Below are 19,187 nucleotides of genomic sequence, written 5' to 3' on the forward strand. Positions count from 1 at the left end.
TGATGTACACTGTTGCCTGAAAAACAATAATAAAAAGTTGATACATATTTATTGGTGCTGAACAAGGTGTAAAATATCTAGTGATAGCATTTCCTTTCATCTCAATGGCAGTTTTGTCATCAGATTTTTAAAGGAAAATAAAACTGGTCATCATGATTTTGACAGATTAATACCTGAGGGAACATATATAAGGAAAGCAAAACAGGGCCAAGACATGAACCTTGAGGAACCCCAGGAGCGATGGGATGAGAGGAGGAAATATTTCCACCTCAAAGTTTCTCCCCTGTAAATGTGAAGAGAACCACTTTATTAAAATAAATGAACAATGTGTGCTCTTTTTCCATGTTATCTAGACCCAGTGTAGCAAAGAGCTATCTGAATTACTAAGGCTAGCAAGGTATCGTAGTGAACCGGGTGTGTCGGTCAGAACACACAGAGCAGAGTATTAGTTTCAATACGTTTAATAATCATAAAGTATGATGATTAACATTGGTGAGGGAAGACAGCCTTTACATAAACTGCAGTGGTTAAATGTCAGGATACTGTAATATGAGCTTGTTCACGATGAGAGGTTTGGGTATTTTGTTCAGTCGATGGGCTGCTTTATAAACTCAGATTAGATGAATATTCTTAGCTCTGTTCAATCTCTGTAATTGCAGCATCAGAGAACATCGAGATGATGAAGCTGAATCAAGTGCAAGTTATATCCATCCAGAATGGAATCAAATGTACAGGCTATCCACTGTGTGATCTTTACTGCAGTTGGTTTGACTCACGACAGGCTGGATGATTATCAAAGGATGAGAGCTTGATGTATTGTAGATATGTGCAGGACATATGCATACAAGTTTGTGGAAGTGTGTGTGGTTTATTCCTACAAACACAGAGAACAGGAATCTAACATCAGTAATTAACATAATAAACATATTGACATACATTCTAGGCTGCTCCCCTCAGGCTGTAATACAATAGTAGAAACACTGAATATAACATCACATTCACTGATATCTATGTGATCAATAATATGGGTATTAACATTGTAACTTTAACTGCAATCATAAATACCTCAGATGCAGCACATCTCGTGCAATAACTGCGTCACAACTAACAAACAACTATAAAGCAAACAACAGTGTAAAACGATCGTTACTCACTTCTACAGGACGCACACAGCACAAATACAGTCAAACTGAGGCTGATAAATGACAATGAACATCTCTGGCACTCGTTATGCGGAGAGACCGATCGCTAAATGTCACAGACACAGACTGTCGATTGGTTCATACTGACGTCGGCACGTATGCGCACACACGCACCGATACGTGATGTACATATTTCAAAATCAAAGTCCTCAACAGATTCAATGCAGCAGCACTCTGTAGCTCTCTTTATCGCCTTTTGCACAGCCGCCCCCAAATTGTGTGCAATTTGTCTCCGCAAAAGGCTAAGTTGAATCTGTTGCACCTGGAGTGCATTGCTCATCCACTTCAGTGTCAGGTATCGTTGGAAGAGTAATCAGCCGGGCAACGGGTCTGGTATAAACCTTATCCTTGACTTGGATATCCGCAGACCTCACGTGACCATCTGCACTACAATGTACTGCAACCACTCTACCAATGGGCCAGAGTGCTCTGGGGAACTGTGGGTCTATCAACAGAACTACTGAGCCCACTGTCAGATCCTCTGGGGCTCCATGCCACTTCTGCCTGTGCTGCAAGGTTGGCAAATAACTCCGAATGAACCTGGCCCAGAAGTGATCCGCTATAACTTGGCAATGTCGCCATCTTCGTCTGCTCAGTCCTTCACTCTTAGGATACACTACTTGGGGCAGTGCCCCATCTGGCCGCCCCATGAGGAGAACATTTGGGGTTATAGCATCCAAGTCAACAACATCAGACGAGGTGTAACCCAGCGGCTTCGAATTTAAGATAGCCTCAACTTCGAGAAGAACTGTGTACAGTACCTCTTCAGAGATTGGCTGAACTCCTATGACCGTGTACAAAGCTGCCTTGACAGACTTGATTTCCCGCTCCCACGTACCCCCAAAATGAGGTGCGGCAGGAGGATTGAAATGGAAGTCAATCTTTTGTTTGGCAAGAAGTTGTCTGAGATCTGAGGACATACTGCGGAAGCATTCACTGAGCTCCTTCTCGCCTCCTCTAAAATTTGTACCCTGGTCTGAGTAGAGCTCCGCTGGAGTCCCTCGGCGAGCAATGAATCTTCTGAGACTCATCAGAAAGGAGTCGGCATCCATCCCGTGTATGAGGTCCAAGTGCACTGCTCGGGTGGTGAGGCACTTATAAATGATACCCCATCTTTTTTCTGAACGCCTCCCCAATTTGACTTGGAACGGTCCAAAACAATCTACTCCAGTCGAGTAGAACGCTGGCTTGTATAACCGTAAACGGGCTACTGGTAAATCAGACATCTTCGGGATTGATGGCTTGGATTTCCATCTCCTGCACTCTTGACATTGATACTGAACCCTCTTAATCGCTTCTCTACCTCGGAGGATCCAGAACTGACGCCGTATTTCTGCGAAGACCCGCTCTGTTCCTGGGTGACACAAACGTGCATCATAATCCTGGATAAGCAACTTAGTCGTCCAATATGAAGGGTCCAAAATAATTGGATGTTTGAACGCTGGGTCCAGCAGCTCTGCACGTCGGAGTCTACCTCCTACTCGAATCACTCCCTCGACCGGGTCTAGCTCTGGGGAGAGGGTAAGAAGCCGGCTACTCCGACCTACCAACCTTCCAGCTTTGAGACGACTCAGCTCCTCTGCAAAGCACGCTGATTGACTTCTACGGAAAACCGTCAACTCTGCTTGCCGATAGTCCTCTGCAGACAAGGGCTTCTTCAGGTCAGCCGCCCCGTGAGCCTCCTCTGCTACTGCCTCTACCAGAGCTTTCCAAGATGAGAATGACTGGCCTAGAGTGGTTTCTTTCCCATCCACACTGCATACCACTCCACAGGAAGTTGGCTTCCTGTATTCTGAGGTATCAAGTCCTGACACCTCTCCCGGTGAGGATGGCCATTCAGCAGGTCCTTTAAGAAGGAAGGATGGGCCTTGACTCCAACGATTAGGCATGACTAGTTCTGCTAATGTCTTTCCCCTGGTGACATCGTCGGCTGGGTTCCGTGCAGAGTCTACATAGCGCCAGGTACATCCTGCTGTGAGCTCCTGGATCTCTGCCACACGAGTACCCACGAACACCTTGAAGCGGCATGACTCAGACCGCAACCATGTCAGCACTGTTGTCGAGTCACTCCAAAGAACAATCTGATCCAACTTCACGGTCAGCTCTCTCTCGATGGTCTTGGCAAGTTGAGCTGCTGTCAAGGCACCACAAAGTTCAAGACGGGGAACAGAGTGCTGTTTGCGGGGTGCTACTCTGGATCTGGCTGCTATGAAAGCCAAATAGACTCTACCCTGAGTGTCTTCTGTCCTCATGTAAGACACTGACCCATAAGCCTTTTCGGAGGCATCACTAAACACGTGAATCTGCCGAGAGGTGATCTCCTGCTGGGCATGAGTGGGAGTATAAGGTCTGGGCAGCGAAATACTCGACAACAAGGGCAACTCTGATTCCCACTCCATCCATGCCCGTTGCAAGTCTGCGGGTAAGAGGGGGTCGTCCCAATCACGCGGTTTGTCCCACATGCTTTGGACAATCAGCTTGGCGCGAGTTGTGTAGGGTGCGATAAATCCCAGGGGGTCGTATTGTCTGGCGACCACTTTATAGACATTTCTCATGGTTAGGGATGTGTACTGTAGAGTCCGGCTCTTGTAGCCTAAGGTGTCTGTCTCCCACTGCCAATTGAGCCCAAGGATCGGTTCTGACAATCCAGACTCATTCTTTGAAAGCCATCCCTCCATGTTATCTGACCTTGCTTCTGTTGGTAGGTGCTGAAGAACTTCTGGCTTATTGCAAGCCCATTGCCTGATCTCAAACCCTCCAGAGGATAACACTGACCTGAGACTGTCAACCAACACCTTGGCTTCGTCTGTGTTGGGAACACTCTGGAGACAATTGTCCACATAGAAGCAGTGTTCCACTGAATGTGTCACTACCCCTCCTGGCCCAGGATGATTTCTTGCATGCATCTGAAGAGCAAAAGTGGCACAGCACGGTGAGCAGGCAGTACCGAAGGGTAGAACTTGCCACTCGTAGACGTCAGGGCTTTCATCCCGTCTCATATCACGCCATATGAATCTAAGAAGTGACCTATCCTCCGGTAGGAGTCGAACCTGATGGAACATTGCTCGAATGTCGCCACTGACTGCTACCGCGTGTTCCCTAAAGCGCAACAGGACTCCCAGGAGTGAGGGGCCCAGCGTAGGACCGGGAAGGAGGGTGTCATTCAGACTTATACCTTGGAACTTGAAGGAACAGTTGAAGACCAACCGATTCTTCCCGTTGTGGCTCACAACATGGTGTGGAATGTACCACGACTCATCTGTAGTAGAGGTCTCTTTGGGGTCAACTTCCTTGACTGCTCCACCTTCCACTAACTTGTGGATTGCTGCACTGTGCTCCTGGGCACGTAATGGGTCTTGACCCAAACGTCTCTCAAGACTCCGGAGATTAGGTAGGACGGCTTTGATAGGCGCTCTAAGGGGGGGAACATTCGGCCTCCGTAACAACGGCGTTGCATATCTAAGAATGTTTCCAACTTGCACTCGTTGAGTCTTGGCTTCCAACAGCTCCACGGCTTCTCTATCCTGCTTCGACCGCATAGCCAGTCTACTGCTTTGATATGGCAAGATATCCATCTGCCAAAGCCTCTCCACATCCTGCAAAAGCTCGGCAGTTTGGCCTGAAACACCAGTCAGAAGACATTGTTGAGTAGGTGACATCCATTGTGTGAAATGTGCTGGCCCTTGGAGCGTCCATCCCAGCCTTGTGCGAATGGCTACAGGTCCTCCTGGAGGGCCCAATCTCACCGGCTCAACAGGGGTAAGTAAGTTCGGATAGTCTGCTCCAATCAGAATGAGTGGCTTAACCCGTTCAAATGACTCCAGGGGAAGATCCGCCAAGTGCTTATACCTTCTCTTCAAACTGGCCACCGGATAGGAATGGTCTGCTAAACCCAAACGCTGTGATGTGAACGCTTCCCTAATCCGAAAGTTCCTCTTGGGATTTGCAAGGGGTGATATAGTGAATGAGACAGCAGATCCTCGAAGTGTCTGAACTTCCTGACGGATGGTACGGAGGGCGAGCTCTTCTGGCTTCTTCTGCAAGTTTAAGATGTCAACTGCTTCTGGGAGGAGCATTGTGCGTTCGGACCCATCATCCAGAATCGCATAGGTGTCTAACGTTCTGCCTCCATTGCGCAGTAACACTCTTACAACTTTCAACAATACACGAGAAGTAGCCGAGGGCCGATCTACGTAAAGAACGTCCGTGCTGGTACTCACCAGGCAATTCTCAGATTTCGGCGGCTCGGCTGAAGAGCGTGAGTTGGCATCATGCAAGACTCTCAAGTGCTTCCCATTACACACATCACATAACCTCTTTAGATCACACTGGGCGGCCATATGTGCTCTTCCACATCTCCAACATCTCTTATTGATCCTTATCCATTCAATAACCTCCTCTTTCGTGAGCTTCTGTATCGCTGGACATTTATTAAGGAAGTGTTCTGTACACTCACAAAATGGGCAATATGGCTTTACTCTGCTCTTCCTTTGCTGCACTGAAGGGCCTTCCGTTTTAATCGCTCTGCCCTGTCCACTCTCCGATCCATGCAACACTGTAGCTGCTGGTCTGCTGCGTTTCCTCTCAACCCGATAGCCTGATGTTCCCTGACCACTGATACCTGAAGTGGAGTCATAGCCTTGGCACCATGACTCATAACGTAGCCATTTTGCAAGATCCAGCAATGTATGCGTGTGACCAGAATGCTGGAACATCTGACGACGGAAGTTTGCTCGCATCTCTGGTGGAAGCTTGGTGAGCAATCGAGCAACGTGTGAGCCACATCGTAATTCAACCTCCCCATCTGGACCTAACGTCTGCAGCATACCCACAAGCGACTGCACCTGCAGAGAAAACCTCTCAAAGGCAGCTATATCCCCTCTTCTCACCTCAGATGAATCCATCACCGCAGCGATCCTCTTCAAGGCGACTTGATGCGGCTGTCCAAACTTCTCTGTTAAGGCGATCATTGTGTCGGTATATGGCATAGGTGAATTAATAAAGGAGTCTGCAATGAGACACGCCTCTTCTAGCTTTACATGATCCACCAGAATCTGGTACTTAAAAAGCTCTGAAGCATCGGCCGGCAACAGATTAGTTAGGGCTAACTTCAGACGAGAGAACTCCATCGGGTCATTACGAATGAAAAGGGGAATCTTCGGCGTAGGCCCCCGGTACTCCCCTCCCAATGTCACTGACCCAGGGGAGAAATGTGTACTTTGAGTAGGGTATGACTGATTCATGCCAGGTCGGACTCCACTCCTCCGTGCAGAGCCCACATCTGAATGATAAACAGGGGGTGGATGTGAAACAGTAGAATAAGTTGCTGGCCTCGGAGTACAAACCTTGGCATTGTACTGATCAAAACCTCCTCTAGTCTGGGAAGGGCCTACCACTCTCGGGGTGGAGTGTGAATGAGTGGGCGTCAGGACATTAGAGGCAACACTCTCTTTCATGAGCTGCAACTCGCTCATCATCCGATCCAAGACATTAATCATACGCATTTCTTCACCAACTGCAAATATCGAAGGGTACTCTGGTGTAGGCCACGGTGGGGGAGGTAACTCTTCATTAGGCTCCTCTATCTCTGAAGCCTGAAAGTCATCCGATGTAGCAAGGGGTGGCATGGGCCATCTCTCTCGGGACTGATCTCGCTGTACTGCTAATGGCGCTCTGGCTGAGGCTGTCAATTCACCCTCTCTAGTATCATGATGTGAAACTGAATCATACCGCATACTCTCACTCAGTAACCTGCTCTGTGGTACTCCCTCCGTTCTGTAAGGCATAGGGGGATAAGACTGTCTGGAAGTGTCTAGGAAGCTCTCCTCGAAGCTTAGAGAGTTATCATCTGGAGGCGGGTAAAGCTCATTCCACGTCACATGAGACTGTGAGCTTTGGCTTTCTCTTGGTGCGGGCGGTGCCACTGAACTCGGTCTCTGGTAATGCATAGCACTGACCTCATAGTCTTTCAAATAAGAGGGCTGTCTGATTAAACGCTTAGGCCGGGTGGACATGGCCTCTGATACTCCAACACTCTGCTGCATACTCCCAGCACAGCTACGATCCGGCTCGAAGGACCACTTAATGTAGCAAAGAGCTATCTGAATTACTAAGGCTAGCAAGGTATCGTAGTGAACCGGGTGTGTCGGTCAGAACACACAGAGCAGAGTATTAGTTTCAATACGTTTAATAATCATAAAGTATGATGATTAACATTGGTGAGGGAAGACAGCCTTTACATAAACTGCAGTGGTTAAATGTCAGGATACTGTAATATGAGCTTGTTCACGATGAGAGGTTTGGGTATTTTGTTCAGTCGATGGGCTGCTTTATAAACTCAGATTAGATGAATATTCTTAGCTCTGTTCAATCTCTGTAATTGCAGCATCAGAGAACATCGAGATGATGAAGCTGAATCAAGTGCAAGTTATATCCATCCAGAATGGAATCAAATGTACAGGCTATCCACTGTGTGATCTTTACTGCAGTTGGTTTGACTCACGACAGGCTGGATGATTATCAAAGGATGAGAGCTTGATGTATTGTAGATATGTGCAGGACATATGCATACAAGTTTGTGGAAGTGTGTGTGGTTTATTCCTACAAACACAGAGAACAGGAATCTAACATCAGTAATTAACATAATAAACATATTGACATACATTCTAGGCTGCTCCCCTCAGGCTGTAATACAATAGTAGAAACACTGAATATAACATCACATTCACTGATATCTATGTGATCAATAATATGGGTATTAACATTGTAACTTTAACTGCAATCATAAATACCTCAGATGCAGCACATCTCGTGCAATAACTGCGTCACAACTAACAAACAACTATAAAGCAAACAACAGTGTAAAACGATCGTTACTCACTTCTACAGGACGCACACAGCACAAATACAGTCAAACTGAGGCTGATAAATGACAATGAACATCTCTGGCACTCGTTATGCGGAGAGACCGATCGCTAAATGTCACAGACACAGACTGTCGATTGGTTCATACTGACGTCGGCACGTATGCGCACACACGCACCGATACGTGATGTACATATTTCAAAATCAAAGTCCTCAACAGATTCAATGCAGCAGCACTCTGTAGCTCTCTTTATCGCCTTTTGCACACCCAGATACCCCGAAAAAGTTCACTAGATGACATAAAATGTGACTTTTGACAGCTCCAGGGATTTTGTTAAAACTACAGATCAAACATCTGCATTTTTGTATTCCCGCCCATAAATAGTCAGGTCAACAGCAGGGCGACGCCAAAAGGAAAAGTGAATTATGGGAGTTTTTGACGGTATGGAACACCACAGCTCTGTTTTCTCTATTTATGTAGAACTGAAACTTTTTTTTGCCTTTCTACTGCATAGACAGCCAAGTTGTATAAAAATTATAACTTGCCAGCAGTAAATTACCCCTTTAATCAGGTACTTCAAGCTTGAATTGCTCCTGTGGTAGGAAAATTCATTATTGCGGAAATTACATACAGGTCAGGGCGCATACATTTTTTTTTTTTTATCAGTTTTTTTTATTATTCTTTTTTATGATTAATCACTAAATTAGCAGGTTAATTTGACAGGTAAATTATTATACAATGCTTGGCCTGCAGACAAGCTTTCACATTTTAAAGGACTGATGTTTTTTATTGAATTATTTGCTTTTGGGGGGGGGGGGGGTTGCAGGGTGAGGTGCACTGAGACGTGTCCGCTCTGATTAATCACAAGCTGTTTGGGGTGATCTGACAGGATTGACCTTTCAGCGTACTACACTGATATTTTGCACCACATGCAGTCCATTTGCTGGGGGGTGAGAGATAGGTGGGTTTGAAAAGAGAAAATGTAAATGTTGACAAGACTTATGTGGTCCATGTGTGACAGCTGAAATGGGAGAGGAGCGGGCTGTCTAGGCATTCTTCACACACTGCACATGCTTGCATACCTGTGATTAACTGAGAGTACCTGTGAGACCTGGCCTGGTGTAGCACATGCCATCTAGAACACTTAGACATCATCGCAGTATCTCATGACACACTGAACCTGTTCTTGGAACATTAGTGCTCAGTGATGCTACACATTATGCAATGACCATTATTATTCCAGCACAGTGAACAATGCAGCTTGCTACAGTACCTCACTGAAACAGATACTGTATATCACACATGCATAATTAAAATAAATAAATACAAATGAAAATATAGCATTAATACCATATCAAGAATATTAAATTCCTATTTAAAAATGTATTATTAATTGTTATTTTTTTAATGAAATGTATACTTTTATGCAACAGAGGTGTTGTCTTTAAAATGAAAGTAAATACATTCATAATGTAAAAAAAAAAAAAATCAAATAAATGCTGTCCTTTTAAACCCTCTATTCCTGACTAAAGTATATCACTGTTTTTTTTTTTCACAAAAAGCAGCAAAACTGTTTTCAACATTGATAATATGAAATGTTTCTTAAGAACCAAATCAGCATGTTAGAATTATTTCTGAAAGATTGTGTGATAAAAGACATTTGAAAATCATGTTGAAATAGAAAATGATTTTAAATTGTAATAATATTACACATTATTACTGGTTTACTGTATATAAATCAAATACATTTAGTCTTTGTGAGCATCAGAAACATAAAAAATAAGAATCTTGCTGACCCTAAATGATAGTAATATATAAATATAATACAGCCAATATGCTAGTAATATGCATGCTAATAAGCCACTAGTTAATAGTGTGAATTGGTCCCTAAACTCAAGTTTTACTGCTTTCCAAAACATTTCAGTGCAGAATCTGTCAGTCCACCTTTTTCAATCCACTCTGCCAGCCCAGAATTATCAGCATTGTTTTAGTAAAGATATATACAAAAAGATTTCAGGTTTCATTTTGTAAAAATGTTAAATATAAAAATCTGGTCACCTTAATAAAAATGCATTGAGTTTGAGACAGACAATCCTGAAAAGGCATTACCAGCTTTTGAATAAGAAAGTCAAAGACCAAACGAGATTAACAGTGTTAGCACAGATATACACAGCACATTCACACACCTTTCTTTGCCCAGACTGAGCTTCTCTGTGTCAGAGCGGTGTTATCTAACCATGCGCCAGATCTCTAAAGGTGTTCCTCTCTGAATCTCAGGTCCTGAACATGGTGCCGCTGAGTGTGGAGGTGGCATTAGCACCACTGCTCTGCCACACACCCATAATTAGCCATGCAAACTGCATGACCAAACTTGACAACCCATACTATTTTGTGTGGGTTTTATTGGATGCAATGTCTAGGGGGAAAAACAAAGGTTTTGTTACACCATCTTACAGGAAGTTCCTAATTGGCTACTGAAATCATAGTGCTAGCATTGCATAATGTCTGCCACAGTCGTTACAGAATTCAAGATTACAGTGTGTCAAGGGGTGAGCCGTATCACTTTATCACCTATATTGGTTTCACACTGTCATACATTTGCATAAGCCTTAGAGGAAGCTTGCAGGATTTTGTGTATTATAAAATGTTGTACAGAAACCAATTGTACTAGATGAATTTTTATCTGCTCTGTGTGAGTTTATCTGTCTGCCTTAAAGGTTTTACACACTGGAGGACTCCTGCTAAAATGCAAATGAAAACTCTTGTGTGATTCAGACCGCAGGAATATGTTAATGGTAATCATTGAGCACCTCTTGTAGGGCGTTTTGCAAGCTTGCCTTGTGATGGCTATAATGAGTTTTAAGATCCTGTGTGGTGCTGGAAAAGTGCTTTTAGTTGCATACATACCCAGGTTAGTCCATCAAGTGGGGCTAGACAATCTGCAGTGACGCACTCTTGGAGTCCTGTCAGTAGAGTAATCAGAAAAATAGAGGCAGGGAAACCCTGTCCATTTAAATGTATGGCAATGTCTGTATTTGCTTTGAGCTGCAGGATATGACACCCATGTGTCTTGGCCTCTGTCATAAGAAAGAATGTGACAAAACACAGACCATTGAACACAGCACATAGTTAGAGCTAATGCTTTATTTCTTCTGTGCCTTAAGGGGGAAATCAAATCATAATCTTGCCCATTGCTGTCAAATAAAGGATGACGAACAATATTATCAATTATCAGCCGGGCAAATTCAGTTTGTAAAATGTAATCAGGGTCAATTAAGGTTGTCCAGCAAATGTGTAGCAGCAATATGGCTTAGATTAAGTACATACTGTTATGTGTTTAATAATGTGTTTTATCACAATGTAAAACTGGCCTAAAACAATTTAATCTGAATAAACTGAATATAAATATTCTATGGAAATAATACTGAAGAGTCTCTTTTGTTAAAATTGATCATTGTAAAGTATTTATTCATTATTCGTTAAAGTATTTATTCGTATATACTTTTTTAAATGTATTAATTCATTAATTTATTTTAGGGCTGTCAAATCTATTGATTGTGATTATTCACATCCAAAATAAAATGTTGTTTACATAATATATAATATATTTAAGGAATATATGTAATATATATTTATGTTTATATATGGCATAAATCATATATAAAGATTAATATATACATACATATACACAAATATTTCTTAAATATATACATGTATCTGAGTCTATTTATATTTACATATAAATCTAAATAGTACAAAGACATATTATGTAAACACAAACTTTTATTTTGGACGCAATTAAGTGTAATTAATCAATTTCATAGCCCTTTTTTATCTTTATAGAATAATTTTACTTAATTATAAAAGATTGCACTTAGTGTTTTGTTTTTTTCCCTAAATGTACCCTTGAAAATTATGTTTAAAATCATAATGGCATATAGGTTAAATCATATCGGTAAATATTTAGTCCCACCAGTAGCCAAATACAAGATGCAGAACTTTATTTTACATGGAATACAATGCAATCGATAACTAAAAACCTTCATGCTCATGTGATGATGCATCCACTCTATGTGTAATATGACTACCGTATCGACCAGCACAACATAAATAAAACATTGCTGAGTGAGCCTTTTAACTAATCATAACCAATTTTAGCACTTGAATGCAGTGATGAAACAAGTTTACAATTTTATTGCAAGCATCAAAGTAAAAGACAAAGATGTGTCTGTGCTGACAAACTCAGTATGAACATTGATTTTGTCTACTCGGCCTTTTAAGTCTTTACCCCATCAGCATTTTTGATAGAGTTAATTTCAGCATTTTCCAGTAAGTCTTTCACCTTGTTTTTTAAAAAGCTTAAAGTGTCTTTTTTAACATTGTTGCAAATTATGTAATCATGTCCTAATGGAGTGTTCACAACCGAAAGGTTCTGTGCCACCATCAAGAAAAAAAAGACACAGTTGTGCACATGCCGACAGCATCTTCCAGTCATGACGCATTTGTGACCAGCATGTAACTGTCATTTGTCAGTCTAGGGCCATGAGAAAAGAAAAGGCTTTGTGCAGTAGTCACAGGGAGGTATCATAGTCTCATTTTACTTGCACACGGATTCCATTTTTTCATATTAGCACATCATATTGCTGCTTTGGTGCAATGAACTAATAACCTGAGATAAAGTAGCTGGGCAAAGAGACGGAGATAAAACACATCTATGATGTACTGGAGGCTGTTTGAGCACAAATATTTGATAAAGGCTGTAAGTTATTTATTAACCTTGTTTCGTGGCGCCTTGGAACCCACATAATTCTGAGGCTCATTACAGCAGAGCTGTGCTGCAGTAGATCGACTGTAGAGACGGCAGATAGTCCACCCACAGAACCAGACCTGAGTGTTTTGTGCATTTGATTACATTTCCAACACATATTTTTTATTGGAATATATATATATATATATATATATATATATATATATATATATATATATATATATATATATATATATATATATATATATATATATATATATATATATATTTATATATATATACCACTTAAAAGCTTTTTAAAAAATAATATAAATTACTTTTGTTCTAGGTTATATGACACAATATTTTAATATTATTTATATTGAATTGATTGAACCCAAATGAAACCAACATGAATGCAAATAATACATTTGCAAAAATATTTGTATAGTTCATTTTAAACTACAATTTAAAAATAATTGTTTCCTTTGCTTTATCTCATGTCATTGTGCTTTTGTCATTGTGTGTAAAACAGTAGCTTCAACATTTTTTATAAATGCTCCATAGGAAAAGATGTGACTGAATTAGATTGAATTTAGACACGTGAAGGGTTGATTTCTGCCACAGTGATTTATAGAGAACCACTTCTTACTATAATAAGGCAGCATAATTATCAAAGAGACACTTTTTTGTTCTTCAGAGGCTGCATTCAAAATCCACTCAGAAATTGGAGGGGGCGAGTACCTTCTCAGTCAGAATGATCATGACACTTCTGCCAAAGTAGGGTGTCTTTTTTTATCAGCTCGGCTTAAAACTCAGTCCACTGTGGGCACCGGTTCCCCTCAGCAGTCTCCAGAGCCTGAAAGAGTAGCACACAGGGTGATGATGCCTTTCTTTGAAAGCCCACGCAGGTTCCTCTGTCCTCTCTTCCTCTGGTGTGGCTTACAGCTGGGATTGACCATAAAAACCTATTCATCCAAACATGCTTAAGAGGATGAGATCTTGCCTGGGACATCAAGGCAGAACAGTAGAGATAGAGTCTGCTGTGTAACACTGTGCAACTCTTAGACACTCGAGAGGAAAAAAATCAGTGTTTTACGTCCTTATTTTCTGCCGTATGCATGCGTGTATGTGTTTTCAAGTGTGTGTGCTCCCTGCGGAGAGAGGGGATTTGTTGGCTTAAGTAGTTCTAGGTCTCTAGAAGGAGATGTATCATTGGTAAGTCAGAGGTTGGGGCAGTACATTAAGGAAAGCAAATCATCGCTGTAAAACGAAGGAGAAGTGAAGGACAAAGTTTTGGCAGACCTCATAGTCTTGGTTTTATTATCTGTACGAGTACAGTCGTAGATCTGGATTCCATTTTGGAGAGTATGGAGGAGGGTGAGACGTGACAGCACCTGCCAAACATCTCTCCTGCGCAACTGACGCATGTGTGCATTCACTGGAAGAGAAACCCCAAGCCATGCGTCCTGATTAATATAGTCTGAGCTGCCGCAAACCTAACCCTAACCCTAACTTATCCCTCGAGGTATATGTGACTGAACGCCCCCCCTCCCAAAAAAAGTTCTGCGGTTGTGAAAATGCAGGAGTTAGACTGTGTCGCATCGACGCAGACTTTGTGGATCTGTCAGGGTGCTAAAATGCGCAGGGGAGCTTTCGAACAGCTCAAAGGATACGTGGGCGTTTTAACGGACTGTGGAAACGGAATTTCTCATTCAAGCAGATGCACAGTCACATATCTCCATGGCAACCAGGAGTCGTGCTAATTGCGTGTCTACGTATGTGATTCCCATCCACTGCGCTAGTGCTAGAACTTACTGCACAAACGTAGCCTCGGACCAATCCGAGTCAGAGCTGAAGATGTGCTGTTATTGATCGAGAGTGTGCCTGTTAAATATTTATTTACTGAGGAAAACCTGGGATCAAGTTGAAGAAGCTGTTGTTTTAAAGATTAATGCATGTGTTATTTACATGACCTTTAGCTTTTAGTAAAGCACATGGAAAGTAATGGAGGAGTGCTGATGTGATTCATTCAAGTCGGAAGCATAAGCAGAAGTAGCCTAAATAAAACAAAAGAACAAAAGTGCTTGAGCTGTGCATATTTCTCTCCTAACTAAGACGAAACAACTTTAGGTAATGGAGGGAATATTATTATGGAATAAAATATGTTAGTTGGAAGAAACGGTTTGAAGTTTAAAATGTCTTTGAAAAATATTTTTTTTTTAAACATGCAGCTTTTTGCCTCACAGGATGTTGATTGATGGATTGTGATGCTTTTATCAGCTGTTTGGACTCTCATTCTGACGGCACCCATTCATTGCAGAGGATCATTGGTGAGCCAGCAAGTCATGTAATGCTAAATATTTCCAATTTTTTTTTTTATTAAGAAACAAAATCATCTACACCTTAAACATTTCAAGCATTTGTAGATGAACTATTAAAACAGTTAACAAAAAGTATGTTAGATTAAAAATAACTTGCTAAATCATTTGTTATAATTCACTACAGACTTGTTTTATGTTTACTGATCTCTGTTTATATGTTAGAGATACATTATATTAATCTATATTATAGATTGGTGTTTCCACCATGTTTTAAACCGACAAGCTTCTTCCACAACACACATTGGCAACTTGTGTATTATCTAGAATTCAGAGTTTCCCACTTGAAAATATGTCTTCATTTGGTCATTCATGTGCTCAGAATTTTTAATTATGAATATACCAACTCCACTGGAAGAGAGCATTAGTTCCTGCTTTTTGCAATCTGGGTGCTGTTTTCATTAAATGTTATCTGTTTATGGAAGGCTTCAGCTGATGTGAGGTTACTAGTGTACGTGGGCTCTAATATTTGTGATTGATATCCGCACCTGCTTCTTTTTTCATCATGTATAGTGTCATATTGTATTATGCGTTTTGGTCCATGGCACAGCATTGCTTCTGAAATGCTTGAATTAACGGTGCACAATAATTAAGCTGTCCTTTCCACCTCTGAACCATTTGTAATAATTATGTTACATAAGTTGTTAATTTCCACACACAAATCAGGCAAGGGACATACAGTATGGAAATACTGTTCAGCGTCAGCAGATGTGGGACAAAATATAGAGAGCGCTTTCATCTCCCACAGACTTTCTACACCATTGTCGTGCCCGTCCCACTTTTAAAAGACCCTAAAGTGCACAATGTGACAAATCTTTTGTCTAGCTAAAATTCAATCTGCTGCGCAAAATGTATCCCACGTTCTCTTTCAGAGGGGTTACATTATACAAACCCGACTGCAAAAAGTTGGTACACTACAAATTGTGAGTAAAAAAAGAATAGAATAATTTACAAATCTCATAAACTTTTTTACTCATTTTATTCACAATAGAATATAGATAACATATCAAATGTTGAAAGTGAGACATTTTGAAATGTCATGCTAAATATTGGCTCATTTTGGATTTCATGACAGCTACACATTCCAAAAAAGTTGGGACACATAGCAAGAGGCCAGAAAAATTAAATGTATATTTAAGGAACAGCTGGAGGACCAATTTGCAACTTATTAGGTCAATTGGCAACATGATTGTGTATAAAAAGAGCCTCTCAGAGAGGCAGTGTCTTTCAGAAGTCAAGATGGGCAGAGGATCACCAATTCCCCAAATGCTGCGGCAAAAAATAGTGGAGCAATATCAGAAAGGAGTTTCTCAAGGAATTGCATCAATTACAACATCATGGCTGCATACAAGGAGGATCCGGGCAGGGGCGCTGCACAAGATCAGTACTGGTAATCAGTACTGGTTTTACCCCCAGTCCGATGCCCCTGGATCGGGGTACTGCAATGGCCAGCCTGCAGTCCAGATCTTTCACCCATAGAAAACATTTGGTGCATCATAAAGATTAAGATGCGACAAAGAAGACCTAAGACAGTTGATCAATTAGAAGCCTGTATTAGACAAGAATGGGACAACATTCCTATTCCTAAACTTGAGCAACTTCCCCAGTCATTTACAGACTGTTATAAAAAGAAGAGGGGATGCCACAGTGGTAAACACGGCCTTGTCCCAACTTTGTTGTTGTGTTGATGCCATGAAATTTAAAATCAACTTATTTTTCTCTTAAAATTATACATTTTCTCAGTTTAAACATTTGATTTGTCATCTATGTTGTATTCTGAATAAAATATTGAAATTTGAAACTTCCACATCATTGCATTCTGTTCAAACAGCAGGATAGCTCATTAAATAATTTTCTAGGCATGCTTTTCTATATAATTAAAGTAAATAAAGACGAGTGGTGACCGGCTTAAAATATCAATACATTCCATAAACATTTAAAAAAATGTATCCATGTGTAACATGAAAGGGTTACAAGGGATTTTGTGTGAAATACCCCTTAAAATGTTGGGCCAAACCACCCCACCAGTTCTAAAAGAGGTGATGTCCATGCTTGCACCATTATTCAGTTGTGGAGGTTCTTATCTCTGCCTTTATTGTCTTTTTAAATAAAACACTGAAGGATGAACAGTATGAAGGACTCAGGGTGCACAAGATTATAGGCTATGGAGCATTGGAGATATCAGACACTATTGTTTTCACTGTATAGATGTAATTTGTCGATTTAATTATTAATTCAAGCTGTATATGATAACAGAAAAATCAGCAATGAACTTATTGAATTCTGCCAGCGGTGATGAGGTGCCAGTAATAGAGGATGCAACAAACAACACTGCACTTATACAGAGCACTGTTTGTAATTATGTGCGTGCAATGGATACGATAATGGAGTAACTGAAGATAGGCACATTAAAGACAAGAGCATTGTAATAATTCTTTAAGGTGTATAGCTCTCTATCTTGTTTTTAGTCTAGACTCTTAATTCAAATTAGACAGCATAGGTTTGTAGGAAGGGAAGCAACTGAACACTTAGGCATCATCCTTGAGGCAGACAAGTGTTCCTGTGAAGACAACCAAAGAGGAAACAAATGTGATTACTTTTCTCTGTGCTCCCTCTCTGTATCTCCTCTTTTACTTCTCTTGTATGAACTGGGGGTAATTTCAGCAAGGTTCTTTTCCTTGCTGCAAAACGGTTGAGATTACTGAATCTGAGGCTGTGTTCAAAAGTGCAAAAGGATATTTTCTGTCCTGTTTTGATGGCCCTCATTGGAACGCTCTGTTTAAATAGGCTTTTAAGATTTTAGACTCTGAAGTAAACGCCCACTGCTATGATTGGCTGACAGTTACCTTCTGTAAACTGCAGAGATTAATCTTAAAAACTAATGCATACTCAGTACATATCAAACTATCTGTAATAACAGGCAAAGTTATAGTGACCAATTACTCAGTTACTAACAGTTGTGTTATGCAACATTACTGTCGGATGCAATATAGTTGACTTGGCACAGCATCATTTAGTTTTGATCAATCTGAAAATCCTGCAATTGTGCCTTGTTCGGTTCCTTAATCTGTGGTTAAGTGAACAAAGGACCAAGTTCTGAATAAAGAAATAATGTTCATCCACTCTTTCCTAACGTTGGCATCAGAAGGAAGACAATACAAAGACGTTTTCTTTATCATTTTAGAAGTAATAGTCTATTTTCTGTCCTGTTAAAGGTGTGGTGTGATTTCTGCGTAGATCTGTGTTTGCCCCTCTTGTTACTTACACTGCGTCCATGAATCGGTGGGCGGAGCTAAACAGGCAGTGATGTAGAAGCAGGCATTGATCTTCTTCTGCGGAGGCGGTGCTTAGCCACATTATTACGTCATAAAGTGTCACATTCCATAACCTGTCATTTTGGCTTATTGGCTTCAATATAAGCTGTTTTTATACATAAGAGGAAGTTTTGAGTTCTGAAACTTACAAGATATTAGTATAGTATATTGACCTCTTATTTGTCAAAAGAGCAAGGGATTTTGATTTCTCAGTTTATGAACCCTTTAAATTTGCTCTTTTACAGGGTTGAACAAAGATCATCTTTTTCAAAGAGTTCACTAACTATAATGTAATTACTGAACTAATCTTGCTATTTAAACCTACCATTGCCAACATCCCAGCTAACAGGAACATTCTCAGAACGGTTCTCTCAACGTTATCAACAAATCTTCCTCCAGTAACAGTAACAGTAATAGAATGATTGTCTATTATAATGTTCTAATTTCGCACACCTTTAGCTTCAAATGTGATGTAAAATGTATTGTTTTGAAATGCGACTACTTCAAAACATGCAGAGAACATTAAAAAGTAACAATCCCATAATGCTTGCAAAATGGTACGATTGAGATTGTTCACATAATAATTGTATAACAAACTATTTTTTTTTACATGGACATTTTGAACGTTCAAAGAACATTCAGAAATAAAGTTTGCATAACTTAATAGGTATTTTATAA

The 19,187-nt window shown here is 40.9% G+C and overlaps 1 protein-coding gene across 2 annotated transcripts; it reads right to left on the minus strand.

The window, feature by feature from the left end:
- Window positions 1-445: 445 nt before the first annotated feature.
- Window positions 446-8,327, minus strand: LOC127951863 (uncharacterized). 2 transcript variants are annotated; one of them, XR_008152754.1, is made up of 3 exons: window positions 8,083-8,327; window positions 1,155-7,802; window positions 446-874 (listed from the first exon to the last, which is right to left on the minus strand). XR_008152754.1 is itself a non-coding variant. In XM_052549948.1 (2 exons), exon 2 carries the CDS (start codon window positions 7,244-7,246, stop codon window positions 1,445-1,447), a length of 5,802 nt encoding a protein of 1,933 aa, XP_052405908.1. In that variant the 5' UTR covers window positions 7,247-7,802; window positions 8,083-8,327; the 3' UTR covers window positions 881-1,444. The 2 variants fall into 2 exon arrangements, 1 of the variants encoding a protein (XP_052405908.1); XM_052549948.1 differs by lacking the exon at window positions 446-874 and having other exon boundaries at window positions 881-7,802.
- Window positions 8,328-19,187: the final 10,860 nt, after the last annotated feature.

Source organism: Carassius gibelio, chromosome A3 (assembly GCF_023724105.1).
Source record: "Carassius gibelio isolate Cgi1373 ecotype wild population from Czech Republic chromosome A3, carGib1.2-hapl.c, whole genome shotgun sequence".
NCBI classification, from domain to species: domain Eukaryota; kingdom Metazoa; phylum Chordata; class Actinopteri; order Cypriniformes; family Cyprinidae; genus Carassius; species Carassius gibelio.